The sequence below is a fragment of the Dryobates pubescens genome, chromosome 19 (assembly GCF_014839835.1).
Source record: "Dryobates pubescens isolate bDryPub1 chromosome 19, bDryPub1.pri, whole genome shotgun sequence".
NCBI classification, from domain to species: domain Eukaryota; kingdom Metazoa; phylum Chordata; class Aves; order Piciformes; family Picidae; genus Dryobates; species Dryobates pubescens.
Window position 1 is genome coordinate 13,587,659 of NC_071630.1, and position 18,722 is coordinate 13,606,380.

General features: G+C 52.7%; 1 protein-coding gene across 1 annotated transcript in view; it reads left to right on the forward strand.

The window, feature by feature from the left end:
• ACSF3 (acyl-CoA synthetase family member 3) overlaps positions 1–14,160 on the forward strand; it is a 44,108-nt gene extending 29,948 nt beyond the window's left edge. Inside the window, exons 7-9 of the mRNA XM_054170311.1 lie at positions 10,412–10,538; positions 13,557–13,565; positions 14,156–14,160. Coding sequence (XP_054026286.1) covers positions 10,412–10,538; positions 13,557–13,565; positions 14,156–14,160 — 141 coding nt within the window. The remainder of the gene's footprint in view (positions 1–10,411; positions 10,539–13,556; positions 13,566–14,155) is intronic.
• The last annotated feature ends 4,562 nt before the right edge of the window (positions 14,161–18,722 follow it).

Genomic DNA, 18,722 nt, shown 5'->3' on the forward strand with positions numbered 1-18,722 from the left:
CCTAGGCTTCCCACACCAGTGGTGGAGTCCTGATCCTTGGAGGGGTTTCAGGGCTGTGTGGCTGTGATGCTGAGGGGCATTGTTGTGACCTGCTCCAGAGGAAGAGTTCCAGTGCTGGAAGCTGGAGAAGCCAGCAGGACCAGGAGCAGCCCTGTGTGCGTGGTGAGGCTACAGCAGGTTCTGCGTTCTACATTCTGGTGCCATAACAGAGCACTGGATCCCACCCCAGATGTGAAGAGCAAGCCCAGGGGAGGGCTGAGAGGGACCACTATGGCCAGGGCTTGTGGCTTTTATGAAAAGAAGGGTTTGCTGCTCTTTGCTTTGTGTCACTGCTGCAGAGTGACTGAGCAGTGAGCAGAGCAGGAGACCTGGAGTGGCCGCAGGCAGCCACCTCCCATTTTCATCCCTCTCCTGGGTGAGTGTTGGGTTTCTTGGTCTTTTCCCCTCAGCCTGGAGTTAGCCCTTGGCCTTTTTTTTTTTGCCTTGTGTGAAGTGAGACATGACATACAATGTGTCCATTTCAGTAATGATCCTCCAAAGCTTTTCTCACCCCGAGGGATCCCCAGGCACTTTACAAATGAGGTCTCAGACACAAGAACCCCCCGAAGTGCAGCTACTTCCAAGATGAAATGTAGACATTGTTCCTCTGAATTATGAGAGGGAAAAACCACCTAATGTTTCTTTTCTGCCCAGTACTCCTTCCCCTTCCTTCTGGTTGCACTGAGAAAACCTCTCCCTGCTGCTGGAAGCCCACTGCCTCCCCCCTCCCCGAGCTTCAGTGAGCCGAGACTCACATAATTTCTCTTTACCCTGCCTTCAGGCTGCTTGAGTTTATATTTGGGGCAGAGGAATCACTTTTTTATCCCACTCATTTCTCACACATACCCATCAGCTCCCAGCAGGGGTGGCTGAGGTCCATGTAATGCCTCATGGTGCTCCCAGGAGGTCCCACCAGTGCTGGTGTTGGCCCCGTGCCCCTTGCTGATGCTTGGTTTTCCGTCAGGCTCTCCCTTGGGGCATTTTTTGAATGTTCTGGTGAATTCTCAAGGCATCAGCCAGGGAGGCTGTGGGGAGGTGGTAAAGCTTTCCTCTGGGTATTGGCCAATGGCTTGGTCCCTCTCTGAAAGGGAGGTTGATCCCTTTCTGTCACCACCTCACCCACCTTGCCCCGTATCCCAGCTGAACTGGGGCTTTCTTCAGGCTGGAGGGGGAGAAACGGTCCTGCCTGCTGTGTTGGCTGGCTGAGTACCTTCAGGACATCCACAGTGTGTCCAGGAGCAGGACAGAGCTGGCTGCCTCTGTCCCTACAACTGTCAGAAGAACTGTGGTGAGGTGGGAAAAACAGTCCCTGCTCTCAGACGGACGTGTGGAGGTGCCAGAAGGTTGGGTTTAATACAGCCCGGGTACAGAGTGTGACTTTCCAGGCTGGTGGGCAGGTGGCAGCCGTGGTGACACAGCTCTTCTCCCAGCACCAGTGTCATTTAACTGCTTCACACCTGTGGTCACAGGAAGAAAGCCTCCCCTGCTGCCTGCTCCTGCCCCGAGATGCTGCTGCCGGCACACGTCCTGCTCGCTTAATAATTTATGTCAGGAGAGAGCACAGCAGTGGCATTTATTTAAACCAAGGAGGGTCTGACAGTCTGAGTGCTCCTCACACTTCACCACTCAAGGAGAGGTCTGCTGTGGTGAAAATCAGCTCCTCCACAGCAGAGGGGCTGTCCCCCGGGTGAGAATCACGGAGTGGTTTGGGTTGGAATGGACTTTTAAAGGTCATCCAGCTCAGCCCCCCTGCAGTCAGCAGGGACATCTGCAACTAGAGCAGGTTGCTCAGAGCCATAAACAGCCTGACCTGCAGTGGTTCCAGGGATGGGGCATCTCCCACCTCTCTGGGCAACCTGGGCCAGGGTCTGCCCACTCTGCTGCACGGATCCTCGTGGAACAGGCTGCCCAGGGAGGTGGTGGAGTCCCCGTCCTTGGAGGTGTTAAAAAAGTATGGCACTTTGGAACATGGCTTAGTGGTTGTGGTGGTGGTGGGTTGATGGCTAATGATCTTAGAGGTCTTTTCCAACCTTCATGATTCTATGAAACTGCCAAGCCCGAGCTGGTCCTGGTTGTGGCAGGGGCATGGGACCATGCTGTGGGGCAGCCTTAGGGTATCTGTGCCTGGCAGCACAGAGGGCTAAAATCTGCCTAAATCTAGTGGGATGCTGAGCCCCCACATAGGAGCTGGGCACCAAGCCATTTCTTCTCACCAGCCTCTCAGCTCCTGGAGCAGGTGATCCTGGTGCCAGGGGTTAGGCACATTGTCAGGGCAATCTGTGAGGCGTTCACACCTCGGCTCTGCCGAGCAGAACAAAACCTGCTGCCTGTGGGGGGAAGAGCTGCTGCCTCTGCCAGGGAAAGGCTTTGCTGTGCTGTACCCAGCCTCACGAGGTCACCACCTTCCCTGCTTCTGTTGGGATGAAGCCCTGCCTCCTGCTTCTCCATAACAGAAGACAACAGCCTTTCTCCAAGCTGTTTCTTCCCCACCAACACTGTCTCTCCTGTTAGCTCCTGGGGCATTGCAGTGCATCCTTTCATATGAGGGAATCACAGAATGCTGTAGAGGTTGGGAGGGACCTCTGGAGATCATCTAGTCCAACTTCCCTGCTAAAGCAGGTCACCCACAGCAGCTTGCCCAAGATCAGCTTGCCCAGGTGGGTTTGGAATCTCTCCAGAGAAGCAGACTCCACAACATCTCTGGGCAGCCTGCTCCCAGGCTTGAGCACCCTCACACCAAAGAAGTTTCTCCTTGTGTTCAGATGGAACCTCCCTTGACCTGCTGGCCACACTCTTCATGCACCCCAGGAGACCACTGCCCTTCTTGGCCACCATGGCACATTGCTGGCTCATGAGCAACCTGTTGTCCACCAGCAGTCCCAGCTCCTTCTCCACAGAGCTGCTTTCCATCATCACTCTTTGGACATATTTGTGTGTCCTGCTGCAGTGAGATGCAGACAGGAGCTGGGCAGCCTGGGGGTGGTGGCAGGGGAAGGTGTGTGGTGCTGGGAGGTGGAGAGCAGGTTTCTGCTTTGCCATCCCGTAATTGCTTGGGCTTGCAGCAGGGGACTGCTGTAATGTGCAAAGCTGGTTCCTGGCACACCCTAAAGATCAATAATCTACTTAGCTGGAAGTTTGCTGGATCTTTGTTCTTCTCTTCCTCTTCTCCCATCCCTCGATGAGCGCTGGGTTCCTTTCAGAGCCCTGCTGCAGCCCTCCTGATCTCCTCGCAGCTCGTGTGAGCCTCATGCTCCATTGCATCCAGTTTGTTCAGGTTTCCTTGATGGTTCTTGTGCCAGTTCCTTGCTAATTCTTGCTGCAGCCTGGGGCTGTGAGCTCGTTCCTGAGCTGACATGGAGCCACTTGTGCTCAGGCTGTTGGCTGTGCCTGGCACTGCTCCCTTGTCCTGGTCACTGCCCAGGCTTGACTTGACATTTGCCTGTGGGTGATCAGCAGAAGGATGAGTTACAGAATCATGGAATTGTTTTGGTTAGAAGAGACTTCTAAGATCATCAAGTCCAACCATTAACCCAGCACTGCCAGGTCACCACTAAACCAGGTCCCTCAGCACCACATCTACCCAGCTTCCAATCCCCTCCAGGGATGGGGACTCCACCACTGTCCTGGGCAGCCTGGGCCAGGCCTTGACCAACCCTCCTCTTTTTGAGGAAGAAATTGTTCCTCATGTCCAACCTAAACCTCCCCTGGTGCAACTTGAGGCCATTTCCTCTTGCCCTATGGCTTGCTCCTTGGGAGAAGAGCCCAACCCCAACTTGGCTCCAGCCTCCTTTCAGGGACTTGTAGAGATCCAGAAGGTCTCCCCTCAGCCTCCTTCCCTCCAGGCTGAACAACCCCAGTTCCCTCAGCTGCTTCTCACACGACATGTGCTCCAGAACCTTCACCAGCTTTGTTGCCCCTCCTAGTCCCACTCCAACACCTCAGTGTCCAGGGGACAGTCCCTGCCCTGGTCCTGCTGGTCATGTTATTCCTGATCCAAACCAGGATGTTGGGGCACATCTGGTTCATTTTCAGACTGCACCATCACTGCCAACAGCAAAACAACGTGCTCCAGCCTGGCATAGTCACTGCAGGGTCTGTTCTCAGCTGAGGCTGCTCTATGGGACAGGGCCACTCACAGTGGGGCATGGTTGGCAAGAAGTGGCACTTTCTGCACCCTGTCACAGTGTCCCCCACCTTCTCCCTGCACAGGCATGTGGTCCCCTGTAGGGATGCTTTCCTTGGGCATCTCAGTGTAGTGCTTCTCCTTTCAGAGAGGAACAGAGGTATTGGGGTGAATGTCAGGGGACAGCAGCAGGTTTGATCCACCCCAAGTATTGCTCCTGCTCACCTCCAAAGGGCTCCTGAACTTTTAACCCACCTTCAGCTGCCTCTTGAGTCCCTCTGGCTACACAGGCAGGCTCAGCCATCCTTACCCACACTCCCAGATGCTTTTTCTCCCGTTCTTTTTCCCCCTTATCCTTCTGGCATGGTGGGGTGGGGATGGGAAGTGATCTCCCTCTCCCTATGCCTGTCTCCAGCACCCAGGAAAGGGTTACAAGCTCTCCAGCACCCAAGGTTTGGCTGGGCTTTGTTCAGTGAGATGCATATTTCATAACTGCTCAGCTTCCCAGCTGGCAGAGGCCTGGAAACCCTGCAAGCTGTTGGGCATTGTCTCTCCTCTGCTTTATTTGTTGGTTGGTTGGTAGGGGTTGGGGTTTTTTTGGGTTGTCACTTTTGTTGGATTAATTTTTTTTCCCCCTTGTTGTTTTGGGGTTGGTTTTTTTTCTCCCTTTCCAAATTGCTCACTGATAGAAAAGCCAAACCCCACCCCCACCCTCCCCCCACCCAGACCCCCCCTAATCTGGGGGCTGTCGGGAGAGAAACGCTTTCCCAGCTGGAACTAAGGCAAAGGTTCTAGCCAGGGTCTTTATGGTGAGCAATTTGCTGGTGTTGCAGGAGCTGGCAGCAGGAGGACGCTGCTGCAGCAGCCCTGAGTTGTTCTCCCCCTCCCCCTCCCCCCCTCCAAAGCTGTCATTATCTGCTTGTTTATCCATATGCAAGCTGTCAGCCTGGACGGGAACCGGCTCGGCTCTGACCGTCCCTTCCCAAAGCCACCAGCATCTTCTCCTGCCATGCCCCCTCCCTCTGCCTCTGCCATCTGCTAGCAGCTTGCTGCTGGTTGGCAGCACCTCAGCAGGGCTGCAGGCACTGAGGGCAGCTGGCAACCCTCACCCTTCCTTATGGCTGCAGGTCTTGGCTGTTGATGCCCATGTGGAGGGCAGGGGTCGCTCCTCCTCGCTCGCATTGATTCCAGGCCTCCAGAGAGCCAGCAGGGAGCTGCTTGGTCACCACTAAGCTGCCAGGCTTGTTTTGGAGGCTTCTTCCATGGTCTGGGAAACCCCATGGCAGAATGAGTGGGGGGTGGGTGCTGTGGACTTGGGTGCTTGGCATACACTTCTCAAGGCTATGAGTGGGGGTGAGTGCTGTGGACTTGGGTGCTTAGCACACACCTCTGAAGGCCATGAGTGGGGGGTGGGTGCTGTGGACTTGGGTGCTTAGCACACACCTCTGAAGGCCATGAGTGGGGGGTGGGTGCTGTGGACTTGGGTGCTTGGCACACACCTCTGAAGGCCATGAGTGGGGGGTGGGTGCTGTGGACTTGGGTGCTTGGCATACACTTCTCAAGGCTATGAGTCGGGGTGAGTGCTGTGGACTTAAGTGCTTAGCACACACCTCTGAAGGCTATGAGAGGGGGTTGGTGCTGTGGACTTGGTGCTTGGCATCTCTCAGGGCCAGGTGCTGCATGGCAGTAGTGTTGCACGTGCCCTTCTTGCATGGTGTCTTCTCATCTCATCCACCCAGGTATTGTCAAACAGCTGGCCTGAGTGTATTCTGCCTGGAGCTCCTGAGGCTAGAGGATAGGCATGTGCCAGCTGTGACTGGCATTCCTGAAGTGGGACAGGTATGGACATGCTGGTGGAGATGTCACCCCTGGCCTGGGGAGTCCTGCCTCTGGTTTGTTCCTTTCTTGTCCTGATCAGACCTCAGTCCAAACCACTTTGGTCTTTGTCCTCAGTGCTCCTACACTTCCAGAACCTTTCTTCTCCCAATGGTACAATTATTAGTCTGTTTTCTTGTCCCTGCTGCATCCCATCCTCATGTCCTGGTACCTCCTGAAAGTCTCTTGATGGTGATCCATACCTCCAGCATCCCAGTTTCATCTCCCATCAGCAGCTTGCTGCTGTTGGTGCAGGACATGCCACATGTGCTGAAGCCTCATAGGGTGCCTTCATCAGGACAAGAAGTCACTGATTTGGGGTCAAATTGGCTCTTGGGACTTAGGGTGAAATTCAGATTGAGCTGTAGAGGGCTAAAGGCTGTCTGGCTACCACTGCTTTGAACTCCCCCTTCTGCTGATAGGTTTTGTTCCCCCTCACGTCTTGTCCACGTTTCCATGCTCTCGCCCATCAGTAGGCACGTCCTTGGCAAGCACCGTGAGGAACACATCGTTGAAGGCAGCCTGGGTTAGATCTTCTGCTCTGGAACATCAGTTTACAGGTTTTGGCACAATCCACCTTTGGTAAACTCCCACATTTTCCATCTGCCTCTGCTTCATCCAGAAGCTCCTTCCAGAGCCCTTGCAGCGTTGGACACTGCAGTTGTGTGCATTCCAGCGCCGGTTTGTTTCACCACGTTCCTCCTATCTCCTCAGTATCCTCTTTTGTGTCCTGCCCAAGCAGTTCAAGTTCCTCCACTTCATTGCCCAGGCTGCTTTCAGTGCTGTGTAAACATTTTAGCTGCTTCTCATTGATCACATCCTTCTTCAGCTCAGTCAGTAGCTGCATTCTCAGATGTATTTTTATCTCCTTCCTTCTTTCTGTCTGTCCTCTGATGATTTCTTTTTCTATTTGTGGCCATAGCTGTGTTTTATTTCTTCCTGGTGGTAGAAGTGGAGGCAGAAATTACATTAGCATCATGTCCCCTTGTTTCTCAGCTGAAAACTTCTTATCACAGGAGCAACCTTGATCCTACAAGCCTTGTTTCCTTGCGCATTCGATGTGGATCCATCTCTCAAGCATTTCCTTTGAGCTAACCTTTGTCACAGCACCCTCAAGATCTCTACTGAGCTTTTAATTGCTGTTCAATGCTTTTATTCCTCCTCCTCTTAGCAGAGGGAAAACTTAGGGTATGTGTCCTTGCTCCCCATCACCAGGCTGGCAGCCTTGGTTCTCCCTGCATGAGGGACAAGGAGTGAGTGGATCCCTTTCTGGTCCCATCATAGAATCGTTTTGGTTGGAAGAGACCTTTTAAGATCATAAAGTCCAACCGTTAATCCAGCACTGCCAAATCACCACTAAACCATGGCTGGTTTGTGTCTTCAGCTCTCTCTGTATCCTTGCCTGTGTCAGGAGAGCCTGAGGGACTGAGGTGTTCATGTTTGTGTTGGGAGGGATGGAATGAAAGCAGATCTCCTGCCTGCACAGTTGCTGATGTTGTTTCTACTTGTTTTTTGCAACTCCACACCCTAGTCCTTCTCAGCTGTGGATTCAGCCCACCTCCTTACAACTTGTCTCCTCCTGTTGGACCTCCACCTGGTCTTAGAGGCTGTTTGCTGCTGTAGCATATATTGGAGATGTTTGCTGAAGAGCCCTGGACGTGGTGGGAAGATACTGAAGCCCAGAGACTAGAAGAAGAAGGGACAGTCTCTGCCCCAGAACACTTTGAGCCAAAGGGAAGAGACACTGTCCAAGGCAGGACAGCTTAGCACAAGGAAGCAATTAGAGGCTGTGGTCTGTAGACATAGCACATCCCAGCCTCCCTGACCTCAGCTTTTAAGTGAGGCTTGTGACAAAAGACCCAAATGTGGGCCATAATTGAGTCCTTGCCTGCTCCTCTGCCTGCCCCCCAAGCACGAAATGGGCACAGGGGCACATCAGGAGCCTTTCCCTAATGCAGCTTGCTGAGGGAGCAGGAAGATGTGCTGACATCTCACCTCCCTGATTAGCTGCAATGAAAAGGGATGAGAAGAGCAGCATGGAGAGCTGGTGGCATTCCAGGAATAGCCTCCCACATCTAATTTATGGTGTTAATATAGATCAAGAAGTTTTGAGTCCATGGAACAACTGCTGGGAGAAGTGACCCTTCCCAACCCCAGCTTGTTTTCTGTGCTTCTTTTGGGATCATCTGGAGTTAATCAGGCTGGGACCTCTCCAAAAATCAGTCTTGCCTAAAAATATCCAGAGTCACTTGTTTTTGGTGGAGCAGCTTTGCTGTTAAGTAGAGGGTTGGGTGTTTGGAGTGTTCCAGCTCTGCTGTGCATCAGCCTTGCTTTTCAATTCATAACCCTCCCAAATGAAAAGCAAATGGATTCTGATATTCCAGGCCCTTGGAGCAAGACCAGCTGGGAAATGTGGCCTTGTAGATTGCACTCTGGGCTTGGGGGTTTTGGGTTGGGTTTAGGTTTTGGTTTTCTTTCTTCTTTCTCTGTCTGTGCTGTGTCCCCAAGGAGCCTTTTTCCAGCAGGAAGAAATTTGTCCCGCGTCTGGTTTGCCTCCTGCTAGCCTGCTGCGGGATGCTGCAGGACACAGAGCTCAGAGGAGCCATAAGAGCCTTTCCAAAAGCACACACCTGAGTGGGAATTCTTAATTAGGAATGTGCATGAGAGTTCAGAATGCCTGGGAATGTGGCAATGCTCCAGTGAGCCTCACACCTCTAGGCCATCCATTCAGACGTGGCCCAAGAAGGTGGTGATGAAAGGGCATTGTTAAGCCTCCTTTTAGGGGGCAGGTGTGCATGTCCTCACCTCTCTCCTTGCCCACCACACCAGTCCTGAATGCAGTGTGATTCCCTAGTCTGAAAAAGGACATTGAGGTGATGGAGCATGTCCAGAGAAGGGCAAGGAACCTGGTGAGGGGTGTAGAGCACAAGTCTTGTGAGGAGCAGCTGAAGGGAACTGGAATTGGTCAGCCTGGAGAAATGGAGGCTGAGGGGAGGCCTTCAGGCTCTCTACCACTCCCTGCAAGGAGGTTGGAGCCAGGTGAGGGTCAGTCTCTGCCAAGGAACAAGCAATAGGACAAGAGGCAACAACCTTAAGTTGCACCAGGGGAGGTTTAGGTTGGACATGAGGAACAACTTCCTCCCCTTGAGGGTTGTCACGGCCTGGCTCAGGTTCCCCAAGGCAGTGGTGGAGTCCCCATCCCTGGAAAGATTTCCAAACCTTGCAGATGTGGTGCTGAGGGACCTACTTTCGTGGTGATCTGGCAGTGCTGGGTTAATGGTTGGACTCAAAGATCTTCAAGGTCTTTTCCAACCAAAACAATTCCGTGGTTATATGAGACACAGCAGCCGCGCTGCTGCTAGCACCGAAACCCTGCTTCCAGAGCAGATTAGCAGCCAGCTAGCTTGGAGTCCTTGGGATTTCAACAGGGATCAGATGCAAGAGGCTGTAGGAGAGAGTAAGGCCTTGAACCTTGGTTTTTAATCGAGGCTGTTTGGAAGCAGAAGCTGCTGGTGCTGGGGTGGTTCCTGTCCCCTCTGCAAGGCCGGGGAGCAGTGCCAGTGACACTTGGAGTTCAGCAAGCAAAATCCTATTAAGATAACGTCACGGCCTCTCTGCTGCACTGTTTGCAAGCCAGCCATAACATCATTAAATTACACAACAGGGAGGTGCCCGCTGCCAAGGAGCTCTGCTCCAGATAAGATGGGGGTTGAGCTGCTGCCAAACCCAGAGTTGATATGACAGGGAATTTGGAGCCGCTTCAAGGTTTGATTTCCACGAGCCGTCGTGGCCTGCAGGTAAACACTGTGCAGGATTGGTCCCTGGGGCAGCTCTTGCTGCTCTCTGAGCTGGGGCATGGGATGCCCTGGTAGGGCACAGTACCCAGCACTGCCAGCTGGCACAGTGCAGTGCCTGCACAGGGCAGCTGGGCAGGATGGGGGACAAAGGTGCTTGGAGTAGCCACATTTACACCTGGTCTTGCATTCGGCGTCAGCAGGCAGGAGATGACTTCTAGGAGGTTGTGTAAATGAAGCTCAGGCAGCTGTTGGAGGGGGTTTGCCAAATAAATTCCTGGGGGAGACTAGATGATCTCCAGAAGTGCCTTCCAAGCCCCACCATGTTGAGATTCTGGGATTCTATGACTGCTCTTTGCCACTCTCTGGGATTGATTTCCTGTTTGTTTGTCCCTAGGTGACTCCAGGTCTCAAGGAACAGGAAGGGCTTTGGAGGGTTGGAGAGGGTTTGCCAAATGAATCCCTGGAGGAGACTAGATGAGCAGAGGTGCCTTCCAAGCCCCACCATGTCGAGGGTCTGGGATTCTATGACTGCTCTTTGCCACTCTCTGGGATTGATTTCCTGTGTGCTTGTCCCTAGGTGACTCCAGGTCTGGAGGAACAGGAAGGGGAGCTGCTCGTGAGGGGCCCCTCTGTCTTCCGTGAGTACTGGAACAGACCCAAAGAGACAGCAGATGCCTTCACACCTGATGGCTGGTTCAAAACAGGTACCAGGATGACTTCTCCACAGTGTCTGGTCAGCACAGGGAGAGGGGAACAGCAGCTCCAGTTTGGCCCCCAGTGTTTCCTAGCTACGTAGGGAAGAATTGGAGATGGGAGGTTGCAACCTGGATGGAGATGTGCTTGTGAACACCAGGCTCGGGGATGGTCTCTGCATGCCTTGGACATGATTGGTCAGCCAAGCAATTGGGTGTATTTGGGGGTGTAAACATAATACACTGGTGCTTAGTGGTTTGGAAGGACATAAGCACTGCCAAAGGGTGGAATTTAACTTTAAAAAATAACCATGAGCAGCTCACTGGAAACCTCCACTGAGCTGCTCTGGATCTATCCTGCCTCACCTCCTGCATGGTGTCTGTGGAATAGTTTGCTCTCCTGGTTGTGAGTGAGTGTTTAAAGACAAGGTCTGTAGGATCAAAACCGTGGAGCATGAGCAGTGCAGCTGTGTGGGGCGAGCTGGGGCCGTGGATTTGGGCATTGGTGTCGTGAGGGAGTATTTCAAGTTTTGCTTTTTCCTTTTGAGGCAGGGAAATGTCTTTGAAACATGAAATGCCCCAGGGATGAGAACACCTCTGGTGTATGCTTCTTTCAAATCAAATTTGAACCCTGCTCTGGGTGGCCCTGCTTTAACAGGGGCTTTGGACTAAATGATCCCCAACAGTCTGCTTCCAATCCCTACCATGCTGGGAGTCAGGGGTTCTGTGAAATGTCACCAGAAGGTAATACCCTGATAATAGTAATGCCCATTGCAGATGGCTCCTGTGATAGCAGAAACCATCAGGGCTGTTCTTGTCTGAAGCTTCTGTGCTGGGATGACAAGTTCTCAGAGGAGAACTCTTGCAGCTAATCCTGCCCATCAGGTGGGACAACAAATTCAGGAGGGTACCACACTGAAGACCTTCATGTGACAAGCCATGAATAAGTAATGTGCTTCAGATCTTCAGATTACACCTTCTGCTCTGCATGATCAGAGACCTCTTTGGATGGAGGTTCCTGTCCCCTGGTGCTGTTCTGTAATTCAGATTAAAAACCAAACCATCAGTGGGATGAGCTGGCAGGCTTTGGCCCATGCTGTCTGTTGGCATCTTGGTGTGCCAACCTTCCTGCCACCCCTGCTGAGTTGGGCAGTGGGGGAGGTACAGACAGCATGTTTGCCTGCACTGAGCCCCTCCACTGATTCACTCTGTGAGTGCAAAAGGGCAGAGTGGCTCATTTCTGCCTGATGACATGTGCACAGCTCTGGTTTTCACAGAATCCCCAAATCCCAGCGTGGTGGGAACCGGTAGGAAGCTCTGGAGATCACGTAGTCCAAACCCCCTCCTAAAGCAGGATCACCCACAGCAGATTGCCCAGGATCACAACATCCAGGTAGGTCTGGAATCTCTGCAGAGAAGGAGACTCCACAGCCTCTCTGGGCAGCCTGCTCCAGGGCTCCAGCAGCCTCCAAGGGATGTTTCCCTTTCCCCTGTGCTCCTGTGTGTCAGCAGTGCCAGGGAGTCAGCAGCCAGACTGGATTTCTGATGCCTTTTGTGTAATCTTATTTATTTCCCTGCTCCAGAAGAAGCTGTGATTTATGATTATTGTTATCCCAGGGCTGCCAGTGGTATCCCCACGGATCCCCATCCCAGCCTGGGACCGGAGCATCATCAGGCGATGCCGGGTGGGGTTGGGGCCGGGCGGGGAGGAGCAGGGGGAGGGGAGGCAGGGAGGGAGGAAGGACACAATCAGCTTTAAACATTTTTTTAGTCAACACTCCTGATGAATATTTCAGCTGCAAAAGGAATAGCATGCATTAATTATTGCAAAGAGATGTCTTTAGGAGAAAATGATTCTGAAATTCAGTTTAATTTCATTGTAATGCGCTGCAAACAGGAAGGGAGTATGTGTGTTTAATTGGCTCTCGGGGGTAAGGCCGGGAAGATGGCATGCCTTTGTCACAGGCCATTAGTGATACAGACTGCATAATGAGAGAGTACAATCAGCTCACAGCTGCCGGCTCCTACGGGGAGAGAATGATATTAAATAGAAATCAGGATAAATTAGACTTAACCCTTTCGGCCGCTCGGCGCAGCTCCGAGCCCCGCGCTGCGGAGGGGAAGCGGCGGGAGGCTGGGGGGAAGGGGTGCCGAGCTGGCCCTGCCGGCCGCAAAGCCCCGGCCAAGCTGCTGCCCCGGCGCTGCCGCGGCGGCCCGGGGGAGTCACGCAGCCGCCCAATCCTCTCTGTGGTTGGGAAAGACCTTGAAGGTCATCGAGTCCAACCGTTCTCTAAGTGGGCGAAGCCTGGGGCTAAGCCATGGCCCTCAGCACCGCAGCTCTGCATCTTTTAAACGCCTCCAGGGACGGGGATTCAACCACCTCCCTTCAGATCCTGTTCCCGTGTTGGAGAACCCTTTTTACTCTCTTCTCTATCCCATTCTCCCACTCTTTGCCTTTCTTTCCTTCCACTCCCCTCCTGACCACTAGCTCCATCTCTTAGAATCATAGAATCAATAAGGTTGGAAAAGACCTCAAAGATCATCAAGTCCAACCTGTCACCCAGCACCTCATGACTGCTAAACCATGGCACCAAGTGCCACGTCCAATCCCCTCTTGAATACCTCCAGGGATGGGGACTCCACCACCTCCCTGGGCAGCACATTCCAGTGGCTAACAACTCTCTCTGTGAAGAACTTTCTCCTCACCTTGAGCCTAAACTTCCCTTGGTGCAGCTTGAGACTGTCCTCTTGTATTTCCCCAAGCAGTGCTATGAATGAGCCACATCACCCCTTGCCTGTACCCACCATGGTGGGTGACAGCCTTTGTGGTTCACTCAGAGAAGGCAAATGATGGTAAAAAAAACCTACTCCAGGGAGCTGAGAAGGTCCTGTCCCACCAGAGACAGGAATCTGAGGGGTGAGTAACCCCTCTTGACCAGTGGTTGGTCACCTTGGAGTGGAGCCCATATTGGCAGGATCCAGAGGAGGCAAATCATTGCAATGTAATCTGCTTTGTCTTGCCATTTGCAGGTGGCACAGGTCAGTGTTGGAAAGGTGAGACTTAATTTGAGGGCAAGATTCTCCCCAAATCCAAGTGATGGTATTTCTGACTCCATGCTAGCGTTCCTCTTGCTGCCAAACCCTCAGGGGGGTCTCCACAAAGTGACCTACAGGTCACTTAAAGCAGTCATGGTGTGATGACAGCTTCCCCCCATCTCCCAGCGACAGAAATGAGTACTTCACAGCAGGTTGTTCGTGCTGGGCCCTGCTGGGAGTCCAGCCTTGGAATGACATTGCTCAGGGTTGGCACCTCATGGAGATGGGGCACACGGGGAGGAGTGTCCCATGGCTGGCAGCTGCCATATGATTAAACAGAAGATGTTGCAATGTCTCCATGTGCCAAGCACCAAACACAAGCTGTGTGTGTACCCTGCCCTTTGCATTGCTGCCATCTCAAGAGGTGGCATGTCCTACCTTGGAGCTCCGACTGGGTATGCATCCCCAGTGTTTGCACCCACAAAGCCAGGAGTCACCAGAGCTCATTCCCTCCGTTGGGTTTGTGATCAGCGTTAACTCGGAGCTGCTGCATGGGGTTCTGATTGCTGGTTCCCTTCCAAACCTGTCCCCAGGGTGAGGGGTGATGCTCACACCTCACAATGTACCTGCTGAAGCATCCCTCAGGTGCTTTTCTGGGCTGCAGTGCCAGGCTCACAAAGGAATCTTGGATGTTTAAGCCTTTCCTGGCCGCAGGTCATTTATTCCTCCTCTGCCTGGTTCTCTCTGATTTTGTTCTGTAAATTGAGTTATCATGGGTGTAGGAACCAATGAAAAAAAATTAAAAAGAGGCAGCACTTCCATGGCAGCAGTGATTTTCCTTCCTGATTGACAGCTCCTTTATTAAAATCCCTTTTCTCCCATGAAAGCATCTTCCATACAAACCAGCCTCATGTCGAGCAGCAGGGACGGGCATCCCCTCCACGACAGGAGCCAAGAAAACAGCCACGCGTTCCGTGCCCACCAGCAGGCTTCCCACAGCATGCTCCTTGCAGCTCCCTGCTGCCTTTGGAGGAAAAGCTTGGGGAAAACCCAGCACCCCAACAACAAAAAGCCAGGAATTTAGTGCAACAACTGCAAACCTGCATTTCCTTCCCTGGGGGAGGAGAAGCAAACACTCTGTGTGTGCTGTGCAGGGAGCCAGCGCAGGCAAACCTGCCCAGTTTGTGCCTCCACTTAGAGAAGGAATGAGAGTGTGTGTGTGTGTGTGTGTGTGTGTGTGAGGTGGGGAATAAAAAGGCTGACAGAAAGGCATGGTGCTGGGTGGCTTTTTGATGGATGCAGGACCGTGGCTCTTCTGAGGAGCATCTGAACCCGTGGGGTTGCGGTAGTGATTTACTGTTGCTCCCCTCCTCTCAATGCGTGCCGTTCCCTGCCTCTCTCTCCATCTCCCTCGTTTCCATCTGACTGGATTTTATTATTTTGATTGTATTAATGCTGTTGACAGAGCTGCTTAGATCAAAGTCCCCTCCAGCCATTTCCAGGGAGACTGCTGGGTATCCACCTGCTGTCATACATCCAAGCGGCACCGAGCCCTCGGAGACCGAGACGAACCCGAAGGAAAATCGCCTGCGGCCGTCTGTCTCCTGTCGCTGGGAGACCTTCCCAGCTGTCCCGTGCCCTGTGAGGGGAGAGGCAACCTCTGAGCACACTGACACACTGCTGAGCAGGAAGAGTGGAGGGTAAAAATGAGAGGGGGAGGAAAAATTGGAACTGGCATCCATCCAGAGGGAGGTGGACAGGCTGGAGATGGGGGACTGTGTGAACCTCGTGAGGTTCAACAAGGCCAAGCTCAAAGTCCTGCCTGTGGGTTGGAACAACCCCCAGTGTCAATCCAGGGTGGGGATGAAGGGCTGGAGAGCAGCTCTGTGGAGAAGGACTTGGGGGTGCTGGTGGTTGCAGAGCTGGACATGAGCTGGCAGTGTGTGTTCACAGCACAGACCCAGCTGTGTCCTGGGCTGACCCCAGCAGTGTGGGCAGCAGGGGGAGGGAGGGGATCCTGCCTCTCTGCTCTGCTAGAGACCCCCCCTGCAGTGCTGGGTCCAACTCTGGAGTCCTTCGCACTGGAGAGGCATGGATCTGTTGGAGCAGGGCCAGAGGAGGCCACAGCAATGATGGAAGGGCTGGAAGCCCTCTGCTGTGGGAACAGGCTGAGAGAGTTGGAGGTGTTCAGCCTGGAGAAGAGAAGGCTCCAGGGAAACCTGGTGGCTTTTCTGTGCTTCAAGGGCGCTCCAAGAAAGCTGGGGACAGACTTTTGCGTAGGGCCTGTTGTGACAGGACAAGGGGTGACGGTTTGAACTGAAAGAGTGAGATTCAGAGTGGAGAGAAGGAAGAAATGTTTGACACTGAGGGTGGTGAGACCCTGGCCCAGCTTGCCCAGAGAGGTGGGAGATGCTCCATCCCTGGAACTATTCCAGGTCAGGTTGTTTGAGGCTCTGAGCAACCCGCTCTAGTTGCAGATGTCCCTGCTGACTGTAGGGGGGTGAACTAGATGACCTTTAAAGGTCCCTTCCAACCCAAACTAGCCCATGATTCGATGGTTTTATGATTCTGTGCACAATCCCTGAGCAAACCCCAGGAGCTGGAGGTAAGCAGCAGACAAACAGCAGCTTGTCTGGTCACCCCCCTCGCTGATCTTTATTCATCCATCCCAGCTTTGCAATGATCTTGTCGCTCAGGCTCTGGCACTGTCAGGTTGTGTTAGCTCTCTGCTGTCATCAGGCAGCAAGTGGCTTTGGAGGCAGGAGGAAGGGGACTGAGGGTTTGGGGTGTGATGGAAATGCAGAGCGTTGGTGCTCGGGCTCTGCCCGGATCGCCTGCAGAGGGCTGGGCAGGATGCGCTCTCTGGAGGAATCTGGCAGCACAGCGGTGTGCACAGGGGGAGTGATAGGATCAGAAAGCAGCCTGCTCCCCGAGGGAAGGCCAGCTTCCATCCACATTTGCCCATACATCCAGAAAATTAGAATCTGGTGTATTCAGGGAGATTTATTTTCAATTACAGGTTAAGGCTGAGACATGAAATAGCACCGGGTTTGAGAGCAGTGCATAAATCCTGCAACAAATCCATGTATCTCAGCTCCATATAATAAGATTTTATTGATTGCTATATTGTATCTGTCAGAATAAAACTCTCTTAATGCATGCATCAGGATGGAGAAGATAGAAAGCTTGTTGGGAGTAGGATCTGACTCAAGAATCAATGCACTTTGATTAATATGTTGTTAAGAAAGTAAGAGTTATTTAACTTGTTTGATGCACAGCTCAAAGTGATGACTCATATCCTTTAAGTTTCTTTCTTTAAGTTGCATTTAAAACACCTTTGAAGCTGGTTTTCACACTGCTGAGTCCTGTTCCTTCACTGAATTTTGCCTAGATCCCTTCACTCAGGTCTCAACCCCACCCAAACTCCCGTGGACAAGAATTCCTGTGACCCAAAAGACTTCCCACATGCCGTTGCGGAAGGCTTTAGCGGGAGAACAGCGTGGACCTGTTTATCTCTTTCTTCCTTCTGGATGTTCTGCAGTGAAAGAGGGAGTTCCAGGAAGGATTTGAAAAAAAAAAAACCAACCACCAAACCAAAACAGTAGCTCTGGAATAAGACATCATGAGGAGAAATGAGAAGCAGCCATCAGTTCTGGCAGGCTTTCAGACGCTGCCAAGCTTGGCCGGTCGGCAGCATGCTGCACATCTGTCGGTGCTGCTGAACATGCCCTGCTCTCAGCTCAGGGCTTTCCACCATGATCTACAGACTGGGGTGCTGAGGACAGGCCTTGGCTTAGCTGAGAGCATCCTGCTCAACGCTGCAGTTCCCAGGTTGCTCCAGAAATGGGACCTGCTCTTGCTGCAGCCATGGGTCCCAGATCAAGGGGAGAAGTCCACTGACTGTCTCAGGCTGGTTTCAGGAACCTTCTGGTGTCTGTCTGTACTTTTCAGATCATAGTATCATTAAGGTTGGAGAAGACCTCTAAGATCATCAAGTCCAACCATCAGGCCAACATCACCCTGCCCTCTAAAACATGTCCCCATGTACACATTCTTTGAACACCTTTAGGGATGGTGGCTCCCCCACCTCCCTGGGCAGCCTGATCCAAGGCCTGACCACTCTTTCAGAAAAGAAATTCTTCCTAATATCCAACCTAAACCTCCCCTGATGCAACTTGGGGCCATTTCCTCTAGTCCTGTTATTTGTTACTGGAGAGAAGAGACCCCCACCCACCTCACCACAGCAGATGGAGCTCTCCAGCATCTGGCTGGTTAGCACTGCTGGCACCAGCCACAGATCTGTGCCATTCCCAGCCCTGACTCTTGAGAGAGCTCCACCCCACCACTTCTCATGGGGAAAGCAAAGCTCCCTGCAGTTTTCCAGTGCAGAGAAATAGGCTGTTTGTAGGAAACACCCTGGGCAGGTTATCCCTGGCCAGACCCAAGCCATTCCTCCTCTTGGGCTGGTCTCCTAGGAGAAGGGGCAGGAGGAGTGATCAACACACACCCTGTCCCTCCAGCATAAGCTTTTTCCCTGGCACTTGCTGGTCCCTGGAGACAAGCAGGTGTTTCCCTGGCAGGGAGCTGCTTCCATTGGTGGGTGTAGCAGTGCCACCTGAAACAGAAACGGCTTCAGCCTGATCAAGGCTGATTATAAATAGAAACGCAGCTCATTAGCATCCCAATCTGCAGGTTCTCTGTTTGTTTGCTGTGTCTTTCCTAGTCACAAATCCAGTTAATGCAAATTCACTTCTTCAGGAAACAGATTCCTTAATTAGCATCTGCTGCTGCTGCTGCTGGGATTCACCAGGTTGGGAAGCCCAAGGATGAAGCGTTGGAAGCCCTTCCTCCAAGGATGGGCTGTGAAGGGGTTTCTTTTTGGGTCTGTCATAGCTCAAGGTGTCATAGCTTAAGCTGTGACATTCCCACAAATGAGAAGGACATTGAGGTGCTGGAGCAGGTCCAGAGAAGGGCAAGGAAGCTGGTGAAGGGCTTAAAGGACAGGTCTTGTGAGGAGCAGCTGAGGGAACTGGGATTGTTCAGCCTGGAGACAATGAAGCTGAGGGGAAACCTTCTGGCTCTCTACAACTCCCTGAAAGAAGGTTGGAGCCAGATGAGGGGTTGGTCTCTTCTCCCAAGGAACCAGTTATAGGGCAAGAG